We start from the raw sequence: 22,129 nt of genomic DNA, 5'->3' as shown, positions 1-22,129 counted from the left end.
ACCAGTACACATTATGCCGCACAGTACCCCCAATTCACATTATGATATATAGTGCTCCCTGTTCATATTGTGCCTTATTACAGTGCCCAGGTTCATATTATTTTACATTAAAATGCCCTCCTACTCATTTTATACTACACTACTAAGGGCAGGTCCAGAGACATACCTAGATATATTGCAGGACCCAAGGAAAAAGTTTAAAAAGGACCCCTACGTACCACTCAATGGCAAAAAAAATTATATAACACATGTAACTTTGACAGGGAAGGTGGTGCCTCTCAGCTCTGGGCCCCATAGCATCTGCACTGCCTGCACCTATGGTAGCTACGCCCTTGAATATATAACTGTAATTCCATTTAATTTTGTAAATCAAACATATCTGCCCAAATTTCACATTGAATTTTGCTGTATGTAAGTATAGGTGAGCCTTCTTTGGAAATATGTTCAGCGTTCTTGAACAGTATTGTCTTCCAATAAATGAAACCAGGGGAGGTGCTAGTTAATAGTTACACACCTTTGTTAAAAGAAGAAAGCTCCTTGTTGCAAATGATCAGTCTGAAGCTGGCAGCCTAAACGTCCACACTGGAAATAAATAGTGGTGAGATTGGAACTGAGATTAAGGGTATGAAAGAGATTCTGACAATCAATGATAAACTCTCTACTAGTACTAAACAAGTGATGGTGAGTAGAAACAAAAATATACTAAAGTGTTTGCTAATTGCCTAAAGTCAGTCAATGATTAATTTGCTGAAAAGAACTACTGTGTAAAATAATGAGTATTTAAGAGATATAGAAAATCTAGGGCCACTATATACATATAATGGTAACAAATGGTGTATGTAAAATAGTTATTTTGGAACCGTAGAATCCAGTTAGTTTCCTTATGTTTCATTTCACTATGTAGGTTTACATTTAGTTGTGCTTAATAGTCCATTACTCAGTATTTATGGGGTCTATTCGTGAAACAGTGAAAAGAGTGGAGAAAAAGACCAGTGAAGAAGCCTTTATCAAGTACATTTTATAAAATGTAAGGGAGATGGTGATTGGTTGCCATGGGCAACTTCTTCACTGGTCTGTTTCTCCACTGTTTTCACTGGTTCATGAATAGACCCCCATGTCTGGCAGCAGGGAAAGTGTAAACAATTTTAAACACATTGGCCCTCATTCCGAGTTGTTCGCTCGTTAGCTGCTTTTAGCAGCATTGCACACGCTAAGCCGCCGCCTACTGGGAGTGAATCTTAGCATAGCAGACTTGCGAACGCAAGATTAGCAGAATTGCGAATAGAAATTTCTTTGCAGTTTCTGAGTAGCTCGAGACTTACTCTGCCACTGCGATCAGTTCAGTCAGTTTCGTTCCTGGTTTGACGTCACAAACACACCCAGCGTTCGCCCAGACACTCCCCCGTTTCTTCAGACACTCCCGCGTTTTTCCCAGAAACGGCTGCGTTTTTTCGCACACACCCTTAAAACGGCCAGTTTCCGCCCAGAAACACCCACTTCCTGTCAATCACACTCCGATCACCAGAACGAAGAAATTTCTCCGTTAAGCCGTGAGTAAAATACCAAACTTTTTAGCAAATTTACTTGGCGCAGGCGCACTGCGAACTTTGCACATGCGCAGTTTGCGACTAATCGCACAGATGCGAGGAAAAATAACGAGCGAACAACTCGAAATGAGGGCCATTCTTCACGATGGACTGGATAGTAATTGTGATTATTCAAGTTGCATGTTAATCCCACATAATGTAACATGTAGGCATCACTACTATTAGATTACAGACAGCCCTTTACTTCTGTGTGATGGAATGTCTTATACAAGTCTCAGAGAGGGCTTGTATGAATGACAAATGTTGTGTGCTTCTTTATATTCACATTCTATTGCACAGAGGAATGTGACTCTGCTCTGGCAGAGGTGAGCTAGATGGCCCTGGGATCTATTTAAAAATCTGCTTCCCCCTTACTAACCTGCATCCCATCCATGGCCTAATGGATTGGATATGGTAGCTTGAGCCTGAAGCTGCTCTATATATTTAGCAATGGAAATGCATAATCACACAAGAACATCATGTTTGTCACCAACATTGTGCAGGAAGCCTCATGATTGCCAGCTGCAGTATTCTGGAGTCTCAGGATAGTCAGCTACCGTGACATATATGCCCATGATCGATGTGATGTGGTCAGCATCCCAGCAGTCAGAATGCCGGCAGTCATGTGACCGATGCCGTAATTTCCGGCGCCACTCGGAATCCTGGCGCCGGAACACTGTTCGCCGGCATCCTGAAGGTAAGTATCGGGGTGACGGTTAGGGTTAGGCAGTAGAGGATGGAATTAGCTGATGCTGCCACCACCCCCCCCCCCCCCGAGTCTTAGCCCTAGCCGCCACCCAGGTGACTTAGCCCTAGCCACCACCCCTACTCTCGTAGCCCTAGCTGCCACCCCAGGCGGGTTAGGGTAGGGACAGGGGAGGGGTAAAATGATTACTCCGTCCCCTGTTGGCAAAAGTTTCCTTTGGTGCCCCCCGTCCCCCCCCCCACCATTCAAAACAATCTTAAAGCGCCGTGGCTTCATAGGTAAGGGACATGGTCACAGAATAGTATATTAGACTGCACTGTAGTGTCTGTCGGTAGCATTACACTACACGGCAGTGCCCCTTATACACATTATGCCATGTTAGAGCCTCTTACACACATTACACCACAGTAGAGCAGAGCCCCTTATACACATTACACCAGATAGAGCCCCTTATACAACACAGGAAAAACAAAAGCACAAGAAAAAATAAAACAACCTGATTTATGCCTTTACATTATTTGTCATTTTTCCTCCTTATAGTTATGCCCATTACACATTATGCCACAAACCATAATGCCCATTACACATTATTCCACACACCGTAATGCTAATTACACATTATGCCACACATTATAATGCCCATTACACATTATTCCACACATCGTAATGCCCATTACACATTATGCCATACAATGTTATGCCCATTACACATTATGCCACATAAAGTTATGCCCCTGATACCATTTTATGTTCCACACACAATAACGTCCCTTACAAATTATGCCCCACAATAAGGCTTCTGATTACTTTTAAATTACCTGTTCATTGCCAGGGGTCTAATGCTCATTGCCAGGGGTCTCATGCTCATTGCCAAGGGTTTCATGCTCTGGGTTCCATGCTCTTTGCCAGGGGTTTCATGCTTGTTGCCAGAGGTTTCCTATTCATTGCCAGGGGTCTCATGGTCATTGCCAGAGGTTTCTTGCTCGTTGCCAGGGGTTCATGCTCATAGACAGGGAGGTTATGCTCGCTGTCTGGGGTTTACATGGAAGAAGATGCATTTCTACATCTTCTCCCGCCAACAGCATTCATGGAGCTGTCAGACGCTAGAGGCAGGGCCGTAACTACATGTGTGCCAAGTGGGCTTGGCACACAGCGCAGTTGCCCTGAGGGCGCACGGCCAGCGGCATGTAATGAGTCAAATTGACTCATTACATGCCGCCTCTAAGTCTCTGCGCCGTGCGCCGCGCTGTGAAGATAGAAGACATCAGCGTCGCCGCCGGGCAGCGGAGAAGGAGGAGGGAGGGGGAGCAGGGAGCCGCAGCAGCGCTATGTTATTGGTAGTAAGCGCCGCTGCAGCATCCCCCTCTCCTTCCGTATTGGCTGCTGGGCAGCCAATACGGAAGGAGAGGGGGATGCTGCAGCGGCGCTTACTACCAATAACATAGCGCTGCTGCGGCTCCCTGCTCCCCCTCCCTCCTCCTTCTTCTCACCTCACTGCCTGCACCGAAGGAGCTGCACGAGGAGCCTGTCAGCGTGGAGAAGGTAAGTATATCCCCCCCCCTCTCTGTCTCTCTCTCTCTCTCTCTCGGACACCGCCTGCCGCAATGTGTAAAAAATGGGACTGGCAGCCGCAATGTGTAAAATGGGACTGGCTGCCGCAATGTGTAAAAAATGGGACAGGCTGCCGCAATGTGTAAAAAATGGGACTGGCTGCCGCAATGTGTAAAAAATGGGACTGGCTGCCGCAATGTGTAAAATGGGACTGGCTGCTGCAATGTGTAAAAAATGGGACTGGCTGCCGCAATGTGTAAAAATTGGGACTGGCTGCCGCAATGTGTAAAAAATGGGACTGGCTGCCGCAATGTGTAAAAAATGGGACTGGCTGCCGCAATGTGTAAAAAATGGGACTGGCTGCCGCAATGTGTAAAATGGGACTGGCTGCCGCTATGTGTAAAAAATGGGACTGGCTGCCGCAATGTGTAAAATGGGACTGGCTGCCGCAATGTGTAAAATGGGACTGGTTGCCGCAATGTGTAAAAAATGGGACTGGCTGCCGCAATGTGTAAAATGGGACTGGCTGCCGCAATGTGTAAAAAATGGGACTGGCTGCTGCAATGTGTAAAAAGGGGGACTGGCTGCTGCAATGTGTAAAAAGGGGGACTGGCTGCTGCAATGTGTAAAAAGAGGGACTGGCTGCCGCAATGTGTAAAATGGGACTGGCTGCCGCAATGTGCAAAAAATGGGACTGGCTGCAGCAATGTGTAAAAAGGGGGCCTGGCTGCCGCAATGTGTAAAAAGGGGTCCTGGCTGCCGCAATGTGTAAAAAGGAGGACCGGCTGCCGCAATGTGTTAAAAGGGAGATTGGCTGCTGTAATGTGTAAAAAGGGGGACTGGCTGCCGCAATGTGTAAAAAGGGTCTATCTGCCGCAATGTGTAAAAAGGGGGACTGGCTGCCGCAATGTGTAAAAAGGGTCTATCTGCCGCAATGTGTAAAAAGGGGGACTGGCTGCCGCAATGTGTAAAAAGGGTCTATCTGCCACAATGAGTAAAAAGGGGGCCTGGCTGCCGCAATGTGTAAGAAGGGGTCCTGGCTGCCGCAATGTGTAAAAAGGGAGACTGGCTGCCGCAATGTGTAAAAAGGGGGACTGGCTGCCGCAATGTGTAAAAAGGGGGACACTGTCTGCTGTAATGTATAAAAGGGGCTCTACCTGATGTAGTGGCGCTACTGTGCAGCGTAATTTGAATAATGTAGACTACTGTGCACCGTAGTATGAATTGCTATTATTTTGTGGCCACGCCCCTTCCCCGTGAAGCCACGCCCCTAGAAATTTTTTGCGCACTTGCGGCGCGCACTACCCCAATCTTTCATGGGGGGTGGGCGCCACTGTCGTTTCTCGCACACAGCGCTAAAATGCCTAGTTACGGCACTGGCTAGAGGTCAAGTAGGACCTCCTTCAGGGCGCACAACTGATGTATTATTTTGATAAATTGTTAAATTGCAGCAGTTTTACATTTTCACATCTTTAAATCTTCAGTTAGAATGCAGATCACCGAAACATGTTTCAAACATGTAGAATTTCAAAAACTGTTATTCTTTCTGTTCTTAGTACAGCTTCGACATTAATATCCAGCTCTACTTAAATCAAATAAGAGGCACCTGTTTTTATCCCTTTAATAACATTGAATCAACTTAATTGTATTAAGTTTACACACACAAAGAAATATTGCAGGTGCATGTTCCTTTTTTAAGTTTAGCAACATTCCTGGCAATTGGTACATATACATACAATATATTTACACAACACTGGATTGAGAGGATTATGATGCAAACACTTTACAGACAGTACAAGCAATTGAAACAAAAGATAGTCCTTCCCAAGTGGCATTGGAAAGAAGTAATACACACACAGAATAACAATTGTAGATGGTGGGGAAAGTATGTGTGACTACAAAGTATGGCAGAAGCATTATTAGCTGGCACTATTAAAGCAGCCATTTGCAGTTGGCATGAGGAGACTCCATGGAATGTGGAGACGCGGTACGGGTAAAATGGTGCAAGGAGCATTAAACCCATGTCCGGATCCTGCCATCGGCATTCTAAGGTCGACATACTCACTGTACACATAGTGGGGCAGTACAGATAGTGTAGTGGTTAGCATTACTGCCTCACAGCACTGAAGTCATGGATTTAATGCCCACTATGGCCCTAACTCATACTTGCCTACCTGACCCTATCCATGAGGGAGAAAATGCTCTGTTCCTGGACTTTCCTGGTAATGTATGATTGCCGTCACCTGTGGTGAAACACCTTTCTTATCAATTAACTAGCTCACCACCGGTGATGGCAATCATACATTACCAGGAAAGTCCAGGAACAGAGCATTTTCTCCCTCATGGAGAGGGTCAGGTAGGCAAGTATGCCCTAACTGTGTGGAGTTTGTATATTCTCCCCATGCTTGTGTGAGTTTCCTCTGGGTACTGTATTCTCTGTAAAGCACTGTGGAAAATGTGTGTGCATTGCATTTCTACAATGGGTGCAATGCCAAAAGGGGCCTACACTGGACCCATGTTTTATTACTTATCTTTCTGAAGTCACTCGTCGGAGGTGCAGAAACAGTGAAGGTGAAAAAATCGCTACCATAATAGCCACCATGCATGCGTAGTAGAGATTTAGACTCCTGAACATGGTGGGCGCCATGTTTCTGGAGATCTGCGCATGCGCAGTAGACTCTGGCACAATGCCAGAGTATACTGCACCGTGAAGAGGAGAGGGCTCACCTTGAGTCTGCACACGGGCCCCCTGCTCTTTCAAAATGACCCTGTGTGTGCTATATATATATATATATATATATATATAACTTGTAATAATAATACCCTAGGTTTTAAAAAGCTGAAATAGTTGGTCTCTGTTCAGTTTCTTCAATCAGTCAGCACCCAAGGATACTTTGATTAAAAGTAAAAACACAGAAGCAACACCCACCAAGGGGTATATTCATGAAGCAATGAAAAGTGTGGAGAAGTGAGCCAGTGGAGAAGTTCCCCATGGTAACCAATCAGCTGCTACGTATAATTTTATAGAATGCATTTTATAAATGTTACCTCAACACTGATTGGTTGCCATGGGCAACTTCTTCACTGACTCACTTCTCCACTGCTTCATGAATAGACCCCTAAGAGCTGAAATACTAACCTACATTCTCTTCTTTAAGTAACATGCCTCAGAGTGAGGAGTTTTATATAATGTGACAGGGACATCTTCAGTATAACTTTGATTTAACCTTGTAGTATATTTGTCAGGATGGCAGACAGCTTCCACACAAACAAAACTATTTCTTCCCGGAGATCATTAGCATTAATCCAACTGAGTATAAGATCAGCCAACTGTCAATTTCCCCAACCACACTTGTACACAGAGGGGGAAATGACAAGTAAAGAGGTTGCCTATAGCCACAGGCATCAAAAGGGAGGTGCGGACCACACCCAGGTGCCACACTTCAAGAGGTGACACCAAAATGCGACTCCTTCACAGTGGCAGGAGCTGGGTGCTGCAGGTTATGTGGTAAATAGATCTACAGTGTCTAGTTAGACCAGGGGTGGGCAATTATTTCAGCTGAAAGGCCACTTAACACTTTCCAATGAGTATTCGAGGGCCGCCATAGGCATGTGCCAAAAATATAGGGGTGTGGCTTCATGGGGAAGGGGCGTGGCCACAAAACAATACAGATTCATACTAGGCTGCACAACAGCCTCTATTATTCAAATTACTCTGCACAGTAGGTAGAGGTCCCTTTTACACATTACGGCAGTTAGAGCCCCTTTTACACATTACGGCAGACAGAGCCCCCTTTTACACATTACGGCAGGCAGAGTCCCTCCTTTTACATATTACGGCAGACAGAGCACCCTTTTACACACAACTTTGAGAGGAGGGGGTAATCGGGCGTTACAGACATGGCTCTCTGTCAGCTTTGGTGGGGGTGGACTTTAAGTTGTGGCAGGGAGGAGTGGGGGCGGGTGTGGGGCATTACAGCCCACAGGTCACTATAAGCTTTTGGGGTGGGTTGGATTTTAAGATGCTGCGCTGGCAGTGAGAGGGGGAGTGGGCTCGGGCATAACGGCTCAACCTCACAGTAAACTCCTGCGGCTGCGGGGGGATCGGGCGTTACAGCCTGTGGGTCACATGCTCACGATCAGGAGGACGGCTTTAAATTGCAGCAGCGACATGGAGATGGGAAGGGGGGTCGGGCATTACAGCCCGCGGCTCACCATTAACTCCGGCGGCAGCAGGGGGATCGGGCAGTATTGCCCGCAGCTCACACTCCATCAGGGGTAGGGGGTGGTCACTGGTCAGGCTGCACTGTAAACTGCGCGCCTGTTGTTGGGACGCTCAGTGTAACCTGAGGGGGTGGTGTCTGGGCTCTGGCGGCAGAGTGGGTGGGATCGGGCATTCTCTATCCCCCCCCTCCCCTGAACTTATATGGCAGTCTCTATGCCGCCCACCCCCCTCCCCTGGACCCATATAGCAGCTTTTAATCAACAGACTCCCTCCCTCCCTGGACACAGGTTGCTGTTTACTCCCCCTACTCGGGACTCCAGCCCCCCTCAACAGGCAGCGCCAGCTATGAATCTACCAACCTTTGAGTTGTTGTTTTTTTAAGGACAGATCAGCTCCCGCTGCCCAGATGATCCGCTGCCCGCTGGAGAGCTCAGCTCCCACTGCACACTGCCCGCATGAGAGATCCGCTGTCCACTGTACAGATCCACACTCTTCTTGATGTGGATCAGCCCCCCGCACCGCCCAGCACCTGAGACGTCGGAAAGGAAATCCCGGTCAGCAGCCCCTGTGACGTGACCGGGATTTCCTCAGCGGCGCCACGTCTCTCGGAGCTGCTGTAGCGCAATGAGAAGCGGCTCAGCCAGTCGGGCCGCTTGTCATTGCGCACTGGTGGGGGACAGCGGGCCAGGCAGGAACGGTTCGCGGGCCGCATCCGGCCCGCGGGCCGCATGTTGCCCACCCCTAAGTTAGACAGTAACTAATAAATCTGGTCGACATGCATTAGGTCGCCATGGCCAAAAGGTTGACCTATGTGAGGTCGACAGTGCTTATGGTCGCCAGGTACAAAAGGTCGACAAGTTCAAATGGTCGACATGCCAATAGTTGACACACATACATGCAACGTGAGTTTTTTCACCTTTTTTCAACTTTTTCATACTTTACCATCCACATGGACTATAATTGGGAATAGTAACCTGTGCCGAGTGCAGCAGTAGTGGAGCGAGGCACCTTGCCTGTACCCGCTCACCATGTGAGGGGATGCTGTACATTAATTGTTGGTTCACGTGCTCAGACAGCGAAAAACGACACCAAAAAATGTTGTGTCGACCTTTTCATGCGTCAACCATTTTCCATGTTGACCTTTTCATGTGTCAACCTTTTGCACCTGTCAAACTTTTCCTGCGTCGGCCTTTCATAGGTCAACCTAATGACCATGTTGACCAATTGTTCATGTCGACCTTTTTTTACCGTCGACCATATGGTATCAACCTGATTGTAGACCTTCTTACTGTAGAGCTAATGATCCATAACCATGCTGCAGTGTGACATTATCGCGCATCACCCAGCTTCTGTCACTGAGAAGGAGCCGGCAGTGCTGGAAGAGTCTCCAGGGGCAGCCCACATGTCCCCTGGAGTGAGGTAATCAGGGGCTTCAACTGCGAGGCAACACCCCTTCTAGTGATGGCATTAGGGATCCTGTGAAACCACTCCCTCTGCACACAAAGACACGCCCCATTTTCTGACACACACGCTGGACCCTGATGCTGCCACTGCCCATAGCAAGCAGTGATATTCTAGCTACCATTTTATGGAATGCTTTTGATGAGTGATCTCTAGAAGATGATTGGTTCCTATGGGCAACTATTCCACTCATCCTCTTTAATGAATGTAGTAATTTACATGCAATAACCTACCTTTATGCACACCCCCCAACCTTGGGGTAGTGAGGAAATGGAGTTTATGTGCTCACTTTTAATGCACATATGAAAAAGGAGCATGGCTGTGGGGGTGGTCTTCAGGTTGCCGGCGGCCGGGCTCCCGGTGACCACCAAAGCGGCGCCGGAATCCCAACTGCCGGTATACCAACATCTTTTCTCCCTCTTGGGGGTCCACGACCCCCCTGGAGGGAGAATAGATAGCGTGGCGCGCGTAGTGCGCCACCGTGCCCACAGCGCAGTGAGCCCACAAGGGGCTCAATTGCGCTCGCCCAGCTGTCGGTATGCCGGCGGTCGGGATTCTGGCGCTGGTATGCTGGTTGCCAGGACCCCGACCACCGGCAAACCATACTACACCCGGCTGTGGTTGTGTCTGCATGTTACGCTCCTGTGTTTTGCACACAAACATTATCACCGTGTGTTGGTGACAGCTGCAAACAATAAATGTGTCTTTGTGCTGTATTATTACTAACAATGTTGTGTGCTTCTGTTGGCTTCTCTAAAGGGCTCTCATGCAGATTCTTCTGATGAAAACAAGGAGCGTGGAAATTGGTCCAGGAAATCAGATTACTTGCTGTCTATGATTGGCTATGCTGTAGGGTTGGGGAATGTCTGGAGATTTCCTTATCTTGCATACAAGAATGGAGGAGGTAAAGACACTTTCTGATACTAATCACTGGTAGACTAATGGGGACTTAACTACTGAGAGCTAATATTCTGATTCTAAAGGGCCATATACACGGGAGAGATGTGTGCTGAGCGATGCGGGGGAGGACAGGGGGCCGCTCATTTGGTGAAATGAGCGACCTGCTAGATTGAGCCTGCATGCAGGCCAATCTAGCACCGGCGATAGCTATCACTGTGGGGGGTACACGAGTGATCTGTGCTTAATATCTAAGCAATCTAGTCAGATTGCTTAGATTTTAAGCATGGATCTCTCTCTGAGTACCCCCCTTTACAAAGATCATTCTATAAGATGTTGTTTAGGTCTTATGCAGACATGAAAGTATGCTGGTTTGTGCACTGAGATAAAGTGATAAACTACCAACCAATCATCTCCTGTCATTTTTCAAACACAGTCTGTAACATGGCAGTTGGGAGCTGATTGGCTGGTACTTTATCTCCATCCACTTTATCTGTCTCCAAGGCTTAGTACATACTGTACCTGCAAAAAATAAGTAGAGATATATTATAGCCGTGCTCATCTATTCTTTGCTGCATGGCATGCTGGGCTGTGACTATTCGCAACTGGTGATTGCTCCATTAAATCCTAATGGAGTTAATAGAGCAATTGCCGGCTACGAATAGTTTCAGCCCGCAATGCCATGCAATATGCCGCATCGCAGCAAGATAAGCATGGCTATATTTGTATATCCAGGATTTAAAAAGGGGAGACCGCAGCAGATATCGGAGATACAGTATTTGTTATGGTTCCTCCACTTTGTTCACAAAAGCACCCCCCATATGCGAGGTTTCATTGGCTGCTAACTTGTGAAATGTGCCAAATTTGGAAGCCATTGTAACCTATGGGCTACATTGCGCCAATTTTGGTGGAGAAGGATCCAAAGGTACTCCCCTGTAATGTCCCCATGCAGTGCATGGTCTGAAAACTGCTCATGCACAGCAGCTCTGCCAGACTCAGAACACAGAAGTAAACGGATTGCATTTTACTTTTTATACATTGCAGTCAGTGGTGCCGAGAGAGGGGGGAGAGGGTACAAATTACCCAGGCTCAGGTCTGTTGGAGGGGCCCAGTGAGGGTTTAGTAGAGGCCTGGGCCCCTCCCCCTTACCTGGAGGCAGCAGCTGTAGATCTTCTCCTCAGCCCAGCACACGCTACTGTGTGCTGGGCTGCAGTGTGGCCGTGGAGGCGCTTAAAATACAATTTTTTTCTGCATTTTTTTCTATGGGTGCATAACCACGCCTCCTGTGATTAGGCCACACACCCTGAAAAGTACCTGGGCCCAGCCCGGCTCTCTACTGCCCTGATTGCAGTTAAAGGCTACTATCAGGGTCTTTGTCTTTGCACGTGATTTTTGATAAATTCCAATGATACATAATTTGTTACTGCCGTGATATGCAGTGTTAAGAAATTCTAATTGTCGGGACGAATTCCTGAATATTGTAAATATGAGCCTTAAGGTCTGTATGGTGATCCAGTATAGAGTAAGCTGACGTATGTCTAATGAGTCTGTTGCCCCAGGTTTTATACAGCCTGGCTTGTGTTTTGTATTACAGTACTGAAACCTAATGTCAAACGTGCAGACAGTAGTCTGGGGCGGACTGGCCATTTGGCACTCCCTGTAAATGTCAGAAGGCTCAATGAACCTGGGTGATTTGCAATAGGTACCAGCGGACTGTAAAACAGACCTTAACCAGGCTAGCAAGTTTATTTAGCAACATCGGTCACAATGTAGGTACACAATGGAAGTTCTATTAGGAGTGTGGCTGGTAATATATGGCATTACTGTATAAGGTCTCACATCTGAGGAGCTAACTGCTGCACATTCAGCACTCAACATGGTGAAACGTGTCAGGTCGCACATGCGCAGTGATGTCATCCTGCTGGGGACACTGCATACAGACACAGAGGGGAGCAGACAAATGCCTAATTTAACAAATGTCTTGGCCTATTCATACCCCCAGTCCGTCTCTGGTAGTAGTATATTATATCCTTGTAAGTTGTGTTTGCTGAATTGACACATAGCAGTAAGTCATACTTACCTTCTTTAAAATGACTCCTTTCCAGGAGTAGCCCATAGAGGAGATGCTTTGGCAGACTTTGGGGGGTAGGGTCAGGTGCTCATATCTTTAGGCCCTGCCCCAAACACAGGAGAAATGCCACGATTCACGGTATGCAGTGAATTATGCTTATTTAGCCCTGCCCCCTCCGTAAGCCACTAGATTTCCCCTGTTAATCTCCCCATCCTGCCCGCTTCACTAGGAAGCAGGAGGGATGCGGGAAAGCAAGTCACACTTCGGGGATGGGGGGGGGGGATGGGGTGACGGACTGCAAAAAAAAACCCCAGGAGTCTCCCACAACTTCCGGGAGAGTAGGCAGTAAATGACGTAGAGGGGATACTGATTATTAGATAATGAAGTGAATACCAGTATTTTATTCATTTAGTCATCTACTTAACCACCATAATACTGTTTCTGCAATCTAGATGTAGTAAGCCAATGATATTTTTCCATACAAATCCATATCAAACAATAAAGTTGGGGAGACTTTGGGTAACAGTGATCACTATATGATCACATTCGACATCAGTTTCAAGAAACATAGCTATAAGGGATCAACCAAAACATTTAACTTTAGAAAGGCTAACTTCAGTATTAAACGCAGGAGTATCAAACTCAAACCAATGTGGCTAAAAAAGAAGGTCAAGGAAGAAATGGATAAAAAGAAGCGTGCTTTCAAAGTATTTAAATCTGATGGAAAGGAGGAGTCATTCCAGTACTACAAGGAATGCAATAAAAGAAACAAAAAAGCAATAAGAGCAGTTAAAATTGAAAACGAAAAGCAAATCGATATGGAGAGCAAAACCAGTCCTAATTTTTTTTTTTAATAAATAAATAGTAAAAGGTTAAAAAAAGGAGAACGTAGGTCCAATAAGAGATGAATTTGGAGTATTGATAAATGATGACAAAACAAAAGCGGAAATACTGAACAAATTGTTTTCATCAGTGTTCACCAGAGAAGAAGTGACGGTGGAAGTAGTGCATAACGATAGTGACAGCAATGATTCGTGGCTAGATACTTGTTTAAGTGAAGAAGTAGTCCGGGACAGACTAAGCAAAATTAAGATTAATAAATCACCTGGCCCAGATGGTCTTCACCCGAGGGTTCTTATGGAGCTTAGGTCCCAACTAGCAAGACCCCTATACTTGATTTTCAATAGTTCAATTAGATCAAGCATGGTACCGAAGGATTGGCGTATAGCTTAGGTAGTGGCATTAATTAAAAAGGGATCTAAAAATCATTTGGGTAACCACAGACCAGTTAGTTATAGTGGGGAAAATATTGGAAGGAATTTTAAGGGATAGCATACAGGTGTATCTGCAGACCGCTAAGATTATTAGCAAGAACCAGCATGGGTTTGTGAGGGACAGATCATGTCAAACTAACTTAGTTACCTTCTATGAGGAAGTGAGCAAGAATCTTGACCAGGGAAAAGCAGTGGATGTGGTCTACTTAGATTTTGCAAAAGCCTTCGATACAGTGCCTCACAGGAGACAGATCATCAAATTAAAGGAGCTTGGCCTAGGAAAAACTTTTTGTACATGGATAAGTAACTGGCTGGATAACGGGGTACAGTGAGTAGTGATCAATGGGATGTCCTCCAGCTGGGCACCAGTAGTCAGCGGAATACCACAAGGATTCGTACTCGGGCCACTACTGTTCAACATATTTATCAATGACCTAGAAATAGGCCTCGAATGCACAGTGTCAATCTTTGCAGATGATACTAAACTGTGTAGGGTAATTAATTCGGAAATAGATGTGGGGTCTCTACAGAATCACTTATCTAAACTTGAAATTTGGGCTTCTAAATGGAGAATGAGGTTCAATATGGAAAAATACAAAGTTATGCATTTCGGGACTAAAAACAAACTTGCATCCTACATATTAAATGGGGAAAATCTAGGGGTAACAGTATTGGAAAAAGTTTTGGGGGTACTCATTGACAAGAGGCTTAATAACCGTATACAATGTCAAAGTGCAGCAAAGAAGGCAAGTAAGGTGCTAGTGTGCATAAAACGGGGAATTGAGACAAGGGATGAGAGTGTAATCCTGCCGCTGTACAAATCATTGGTACGTCCGCACCTGGAAAATTGTGTTCAATTTTGCGCGCCACATTATAAAAAAGATATCTGTGAACTCGAAAGAGTTCAAAGGCATGCTACTAAATTGATTAAAGGGCTAGAGGGACTGGAATATGAGGAAAGGCTTACTAGGTTGAATATGTATACACTGGAAAAGAGGCGTTTAACAGGAGACATAATTAATATCTTCAAATATGTAAAGGGACATTACAAAGAGTTATCAGATGAATTGTTTACTAAAAGAACTCAGTATATGACATGTGGGCACTCGCTGAGGCTAGAGGAGAGAAAATTCCGTACGCAACGTAGGAAAGGGTTCTTCACTGTTAGGGCAATAAGGATTTGGAATTCCCTGCCAGAGAAGGTGATAATAGCGGATTCTGTATATGCATTTAAAAACAGATAGGACAAATTTCTGACTGAAAAGATATCCAAGGTTATAGCATTTAAAATATTGACATTGATAATCTGGGAGGAACATGATTTATAGTTCTTAACTAGACATAAAACATTAGTTCTGCAGAGACATTATAATGAACTCAGCTTAATACAGAATACAGGTTGAACCCGATGGGCATTTTGCCTCTTTTCAACCGCATTAACTCTGTTAACTATGTTACTACGTAATAGTGTATAAATATGCAGATTCAGTATGTTATACCGGCGCATGGGATCCCGATGCTCAAAATACTGATGCCGGAATCCCGAAATTAAAAACACCAACAGCGGTGAGTAAAGGGTGTTCTACCCTCTCCCCACCCCCCTAACGCAGCCTAACCCTAACTTCCCCCCTTAGTACCTAACCCTGACCACCCCCTGGAGGGGCCTAAACTAAACCCCCATCCCTGCTGCCTAAACCTAACCCTCCCTCCCCCACAACATGACCCTATACTCCCGCGGGGGTGCATAACCTTAACCCACCCTCACGACAGCCTAACCCTGACCCCCCCTTCCTTCAGTAGCCTAACCGCAGCCCCCCAGCCTGATGCCTAAACCTAACCCCACCTCACCCAGTCCTAAACCTAACCTTGCAGCTACAGTATAGTTACGGTTGGGATGCTGGATGTCAGGATTCCAGCGTCGGTATCCTGGCCCATTCGGAGTTCCAACATTGGGATTCTGAAGGGTGTCAGGATTCCAGCGACGGTATCTTGAATGCATCCCAAACATGCATATAACATTACAAAATGGCATTTGTGAACCTGTGTTTTTGCAGTTTTGTAATCGAGTCATAGAAACCATTGCAATTTTGTGGACGACCTATGATCAGCAACAAAAGGGTTACTTGCTGTGTTTGCAAGTGCTTTACCTTTGCATTGATTGGTGAAGTTAAATCAATCCTGACTGATGCATTCATGCAATGGTCAGCCAGCAGAACATTGTGTTTTATTCTGTCATCAGTTAATCAGTGACAAGACTATACTACATGTTTATATAAACATTCACATAATCTATCAGACAGAACATATGTTCCATTATATTAATAATACACACTAGAACAGTTAGCCAAGATTTATTGGTACAGGAATAGTCAGTGCAACTGTCCATAAAGATTCAATATTGTCATTAATCCACTTTTAATATCCAGCTGAAACCTCAGAGGGCAGAATACATTAACAGAGATATACCTTACAATCTTCTAGCACACAATAGATTTCATAAATAAACACAATTAGCACTGATCTTCACAGAGGAATTTTTTAATGGCCCATTGTCATGAAAGTCATGTATTTTCTACAACACACAGTACTTTGTAAGAGAACGCTTGCCACTCTTTTCTGCACTTATATGGAGTGCCACAAAGAGTCTTTCAGTCAGAAAATTAGTAAATTTTTTAAGTATCAGATCATTGTCGGATGATGAAAGTACATTTATTTAAAGGTGTTCTTTAATTTAAAGTATACTAAAAGTATAGAGTGCTTTAAAAAGAAACAGAAAATTATGTTTAAATGGCTTACCTATTGGGGGTAATTCAGAGTCGATCGCAGCAGCAAATTTGTTAGCAGTTGGGCAAAACCATGGGGGTCATTCCGAGTTGATCGCTAGCTGCATTCGTTCGCTGTACAGCGATGAGGCAAAAAAACGGCACTTCTGTGCGACGTACTATTATAAAGAATGATGTCGTTTCACACAGGGTCTAGCGAAGCTATTCAGTCGCGCTGCTGGCCGCAGAGTGATTGACATGAAGTGGGCGTTTCTGGGTGTCAACTGACCGTTTTCAGGGAGTATTCGGAAAAACGCAGGCGTGCCAGGAAAAACGCAGGCGTGGCAGGGCGTGTTTGTGATGTCAAAACAGGAACTGAATAGTCTGAAGTGATCGCAAGCGCTGAGTAGGTTTAGAGCTATTCAGAAAACCATGTGCACTGCAGGTGTGGCAGATATAACATTTGCAGAGAGAGTTAGATTTGGGTGGGTTATTTTGTTTCTGTGCAGGGTAAATACTGGCTGCTTTATTTTTACACTGCAATATAGATTTCAGTTTGAACACACCACACCCAAATCTAACTCTCTCTGCACATGTTATATCTGCCCCCACCCCCCTGCAGTGCACATGGTTTTGCCCAACTGCTAACACATTTTCTGCTGTGATCAACTCTGAATTAGGTTCATTGTCTGATATAGAATGATGGCATGACAGTGCCACCTTTATACAGGTAGAACACTTTGGTTTGCAGACATCAATATATCAGATCCCTACTGTAGGACTCTGATCTACTGTTCTGTCCATTCTCGGGGGTGTGCGCATGTGTAGTGAAGCCCCAAATGGGCATTATGTTCCATTACTGCTCATACAAACATTGGGGTTTACTAAGCAGCATTTTGTTTTGTTCTAATTCATCAGGGACTTTTGGTTTTGCCAAAACTGCCTCACTGCTTTTGGTTTTGGTTTCGGATCCAGGTTTTTCTTAATTGATTGACAGCTAAAATCATGTTATTTTTGCAATCCAAACTGAATTAAAAACCCTGGAATTTAAATTTAAAATCCGAAATCCAAACAACAGGAAGATCCGAACCGGGACTCGGTTCAGTTCAGATCTTCCTCCAGAGATCCAAGCCAGGTTTTGGTTCGGTTTGGATCCACAAAATTTGGGTGGCTTCAGATCTCTGGAAAACCGAACTGCGCATCTCTAATTTGTTTTCAACCCAACAAGCTTGGTTTGCCTTTAAAAGCATCCCCACTTTAAATCTTGCACACAAATCGTACAAAGTTGTTGATTTTGACAAATTGAAGCTCATCAGATAAAGCTCCACGTCAGTAAGGGGACATCAGGCTCTGTTTTTAATACTTATGTTATATTTGTACTTTTTGATATTTCTTTAATAAAGTATTTTTATTGTACAGCAAAGGCACATAACAGTCAGAATAAAGCAGGATTATAATGCTGTAAGTACGGGCTGTGTTCTGTAAAACATTCATTATAAATTGCTGTACTTATTTGTTTTGTTGTTTAATCAAAATGAAAGGAAATAAGTACCCATGAAAACAAATGTAGTATATTAAGTAAGGAAAAATGAATAAAACAAATACAACTAGGACTGAAAATAAAGAAATAAAATAAAAATAAAACAGCAAATTTCAAAATAATGGATAGACGATCTGGAAGTCAACCCACATCAGTGAAGAACTTTACAAATGTATAATACTGACCATACATTAGCAAAAGAGATAGGGGAAGGGTAGGGTAGAGGGGAGGGAGCAAAAGCACCGACAGGGTGCAACAAATGAAGTACAACTGGCTAACACAAAGGGAGTAAAAAACATCAAAAGTGACTAGGGAGGTAGATGTGGGTCAAACAAATTTGATGTACTTAAGCATGAACACTTCTCTATCTTCAAATATTTTCCCAATATGTGTCTGTGTTTGCTTTAACAAGTTCCCAATATTTTATAAAATGCTTTGACCCCTTTCTCAATGTTGAAGGTGACATTTGTCATTTGTGGTAAAGAATCTCCCAAAAAAATCTTTCCATTCACGTAAGGTGGGAAAGGATCAAGAGATCCGATGGTTTAAGATAATCTACTTGGTCACTGTAACCACAATAGCTAGAGAGAGCATACAGAGAACCAACTGAGTCCCATGCAGAAAGATCAGCAAATATCAGAGCTTTAGCATTTTGGGAGAGTCTAAACACCAGAGTAAATTGAAGGTGGTCAAGCAGCTTATCATAAAAATGACTCATCTTTCAACAGTGTGATTAATTATGGGATAACAGGGGTAATTTGGGCAGTGACATTTGAGACAATCTCCAGAGTCTATGCAATGGGGGTCATTCCGAGTTGTTTGCTCGTTATTTTTTTCTCGCAACGGAGCGATTAGTCGCGAATGCGCATGCGCAATGTCCGCAGTGCGACTGCGCCAAGTAAATTTGCTATGCAGTTAGGTATTTTACTCACGGCATTACGAGGTTTTTTCTTCGTTCTGGTGATCGTAATGTGATTGACAGGAAGTGGGTGTTTCTGGGCGGAAACTGGCCGTTTTATGGGTGTGTGAGAAAAAACGCTACCGTTTCTGGGAAAAACGCGAGAGTGGCTGGAGAAACGGAGGAGTGTCTGGGCGAATGCTGGGTGTGTTTGTGACGTCAAACCAGGAACGACAAGCACTGAACTGATCGCAGATGCCGAGTAAGTTTGGAGCTACTCAGAAACTGCTAAGAAGTGTCTATTCGCAATTCTGCTAATCTTTCGTTCGCAATTTTGATAAGCTAAGATTCACTCCCAGTAGGCGGCAGCTTAGCGTGTGCAAAGCTGCTAAAAGCAGCTTGCGAGCGAACAACTCGAAATTAGAGATGAGCGGGTTCGGTTCCTCGGAATCCGAACCCGCCCGAACTTCAGCTTTTTTTACACGGATCCGAGCGACTCGGATCTTCCCGCCTTGCTCGGTTAACCCGAGCGCGCCCGAACGTCATCATGACGCTGTCGGATTCTCGCGAGGCTCGGATTCTATCGCGAGACTCGGATTCTATATAAGGAGCCGCGCGTCGCCGCCATTTTCACACGTGCATTGAGATTGATAGGGAGAGGACGTGGCTGGCGTCCTCTCCATTTAGATTAGAAGAGAGAGAGTGAGATTGAGACAGAGACACTTGATTTACTGGAGCTTAGGAGTACTAGAGAGTGCAGAGTTTACTAGTGACTGACCACTGACCAGTGACCACCAGTGCAGTTTTATTTAATATAATCCGTTCTCTGCCTGAAAAAAACGATACACAGTGACTCAGTCACATACCATATCTGTGCTCAGCCCAGTGTGCTGCATCATCTATGTATAATATCTGACTGTACTCACACAGCTTAATTGTGGGGGAGACTGGGGAGCAGTTATAGGTTATAGCAGGAGCAAGGAGTACATATTATTAAAATTAAACAGTGCACACTTTTGCTGCAGGAGTGCCACTGCCAGTGTGACTGACCAGTGACCTGACCACACTGACCACCAGTATAGTATACTATATTGTGATTGCCTGAAAAAGTTAAACACTCGTCGTGTGACTTGTGTGGTGTTTTTTTATTCTATAAAAAACTCATTCTGCTGACAGACAGTGTCCAGCAGGTCCGTCATTATATAATATATACCTGTCCGGCTGCAGTATTGATATATATATATATTTTTTATATCATTATTTATCATCCAGTCGCAGCAGACACAGTACGGTAGTTCACGGCTGTAGCTACCTCTGTGTCGGCACTCGGCAGTCCATCCATAATTGTATACCACCTACCCGTGTTTTTTTTTTTTCTTTCTTCTTTATACATACTACATCTCATTATCATCCAGTCTATATTAGCAGCAGACACAGTACAGTACGGTAGTCCACGGCTGTAGCTACCTCTGTGTCGGCACTCGGCAGTACATCCATAATTGTATACCACCTACCCGTGGTTTTTTTTTTCTTCTTTATACATACTACATCTCATTATCATCCAGTCTATATTAGCAGCAGACACAGTACAGTACGGTAGTCCACGGCTGTAGCTACCTCTGTGTCGGCACTCGGCAGTCCATCCATAATTGTATACCACCTACCCGTGGGTTTTTTTTCTTTCTTCTTTATACATACTACATCTCATTATCATCCAGTCTATATTAGCAGCAGACACAGTACAGTACGGTAGTCCACGGCTGTAGCTACCTCTGTGTCGGCTCTCGGCAGTCCGTCCATAATTGTATACCACCTACCCGTGGTTTTTTTTTCTTTCTTCTTTATACATACTACATCTCATTATCATCCAGTCTATATTAGCAGCAGACACAGTACAGTACGGTAGTCCACGGCTGTAGCTACCTCTGTGTCGGCACTCGGCAGTCCGTCCATAATTGTATACCACCTACCCGTGGTTTTTTTTTCCTTCTTTATACATACTACATCTCATTATCATCCAGTCTATATTAGCAGCAGACACAGTACAGTACGGTAGTCCACGGCTGTAGCTACCTCTGTGTCGGCACTCGGCAGTCCATCCATAATTGTATACCACCTACCCGTGGTTTTTTTTTCTTCTTTATACATACTACATCTCATTATCATCCAGTCTATATTAGCAGCAGACACAGTACAGTACGGTAGTCCACGGCTGTAGCTACCTCTGTGTCGGCACTCGGCAGTTCATCCATAATTGTATACCACCTACCCGTGGTATTTTTTTTCTTCTTTATACATACTACATCTCATTATCATCCAGTCTATATTAGCAGCAGACACAGTACAGTACGGTAGTCCACGGCTGTAGCTACCTCTGTGTCGGCACTCGGCAGTCCATCCATAATTGTATACCACCTACCCGTGGTTTTTTTTTCTTTCTTCTTTATACATACTACATCTCATTATCATCCAGTCTATATTAGCAGCAGACACAGTACAGTACGGTAGTCCACGGCTGTAGCTACCTCTGTGTCGGCACTCGGCAGTCCGTCCATAATTGTATACCACCTACCCGTGGTTTTTTTTTCTTTCTTCTTTATACATACATACTACATCTCATTATCAACCAGTCTATATTAGCAGCAGACACAGTACAGTACGGTAGTCCACGGCTGTAGCTACCTCTGTGTCGGCACTCGGCAGTCCATCCATAATTGTATACCACCTACCCGTGGTTTTTTTTTTTCTTCTTTATACATACTACATCTCATTATCATCCAGTCTATATTAGCAGCAGACACAGTACAGTACGGTAGTCCACGGCTGTAGCTACCTCTGTGTCGGCACTCGGCAGTCCGTCCATAATTGTATACCACCTACCCGTGTTTTTTTTTTCTTTCTTCTTTATACATACATACTACATCTCATTATCAACCAGTCTATATTAGCAGCAGACACAGTACAGTACGGTAGTCCACGGCTGTAGCTACCTCTGTGTCGGCACTCGGCAGTCCATCCATAATTGTATACTAGTATCCATCCATCTCCATTGTTTACCTGAGGTGCCTTTTAGTTGTGCCTATTAAAATATGGAGAACAAAAATGTTGAGGTTCCAAAATTAGGGAAAGATCAAGATCCACTTTCACCTCGTGCTGAA

At 44.7% G+C, this 22,129-nt stretch overlaps 1 protein-coding gene across 1 annotated transcript in view; it reads left to right on the top strand.

Annotated features, from left to right (window-relative positions):
• Positions 1 to 568: 568 nt before the first annotated feature.
• The window catches only part of LOC134949138 (sodium- and chloride-dependent neutral and basic amino acid transporter B(0+)-like), a 131,082-nt gene continuing 109,521 nt past the window's right edge, over positions 569 to 22,129 (top strand). Inside the window, exons 1-2 of the mRNA XM_063937546.1 lie at positions 569 to 681; positions 10,289 to 10,433. Of these exons, the coding sequence (XP_063793616.1) occupies positions 625 to 681; positions 10,289 to 10,433 (202 nt within the window). The 5' untranslated portion in view covers positions 569 to 624. The remainder of the gene's footprint in view (positions 682 to 10,288; positions 10,434 to 22,129) is intronic.

Source organism: Pseudophryne corroboree, chromosome 8 (genome assembly GCF_028390025.1).
Source record: "Pseudophryne corroboree isolate aPseCor3 chromosome 8, aPseCor3.hap2, whole genome shotgun sequence".
Lineage (NCBI taxonomy): Eukaryota > Metazoa > Chordata > Amphibia > Anura > Myobatrachidae > Pseudophryne > Pseudophryne corroboree.
Note: the sequence above shows the minus strand (reverse complement) of the source record. Positions and strands in the feature narration are given on the sequence as shown.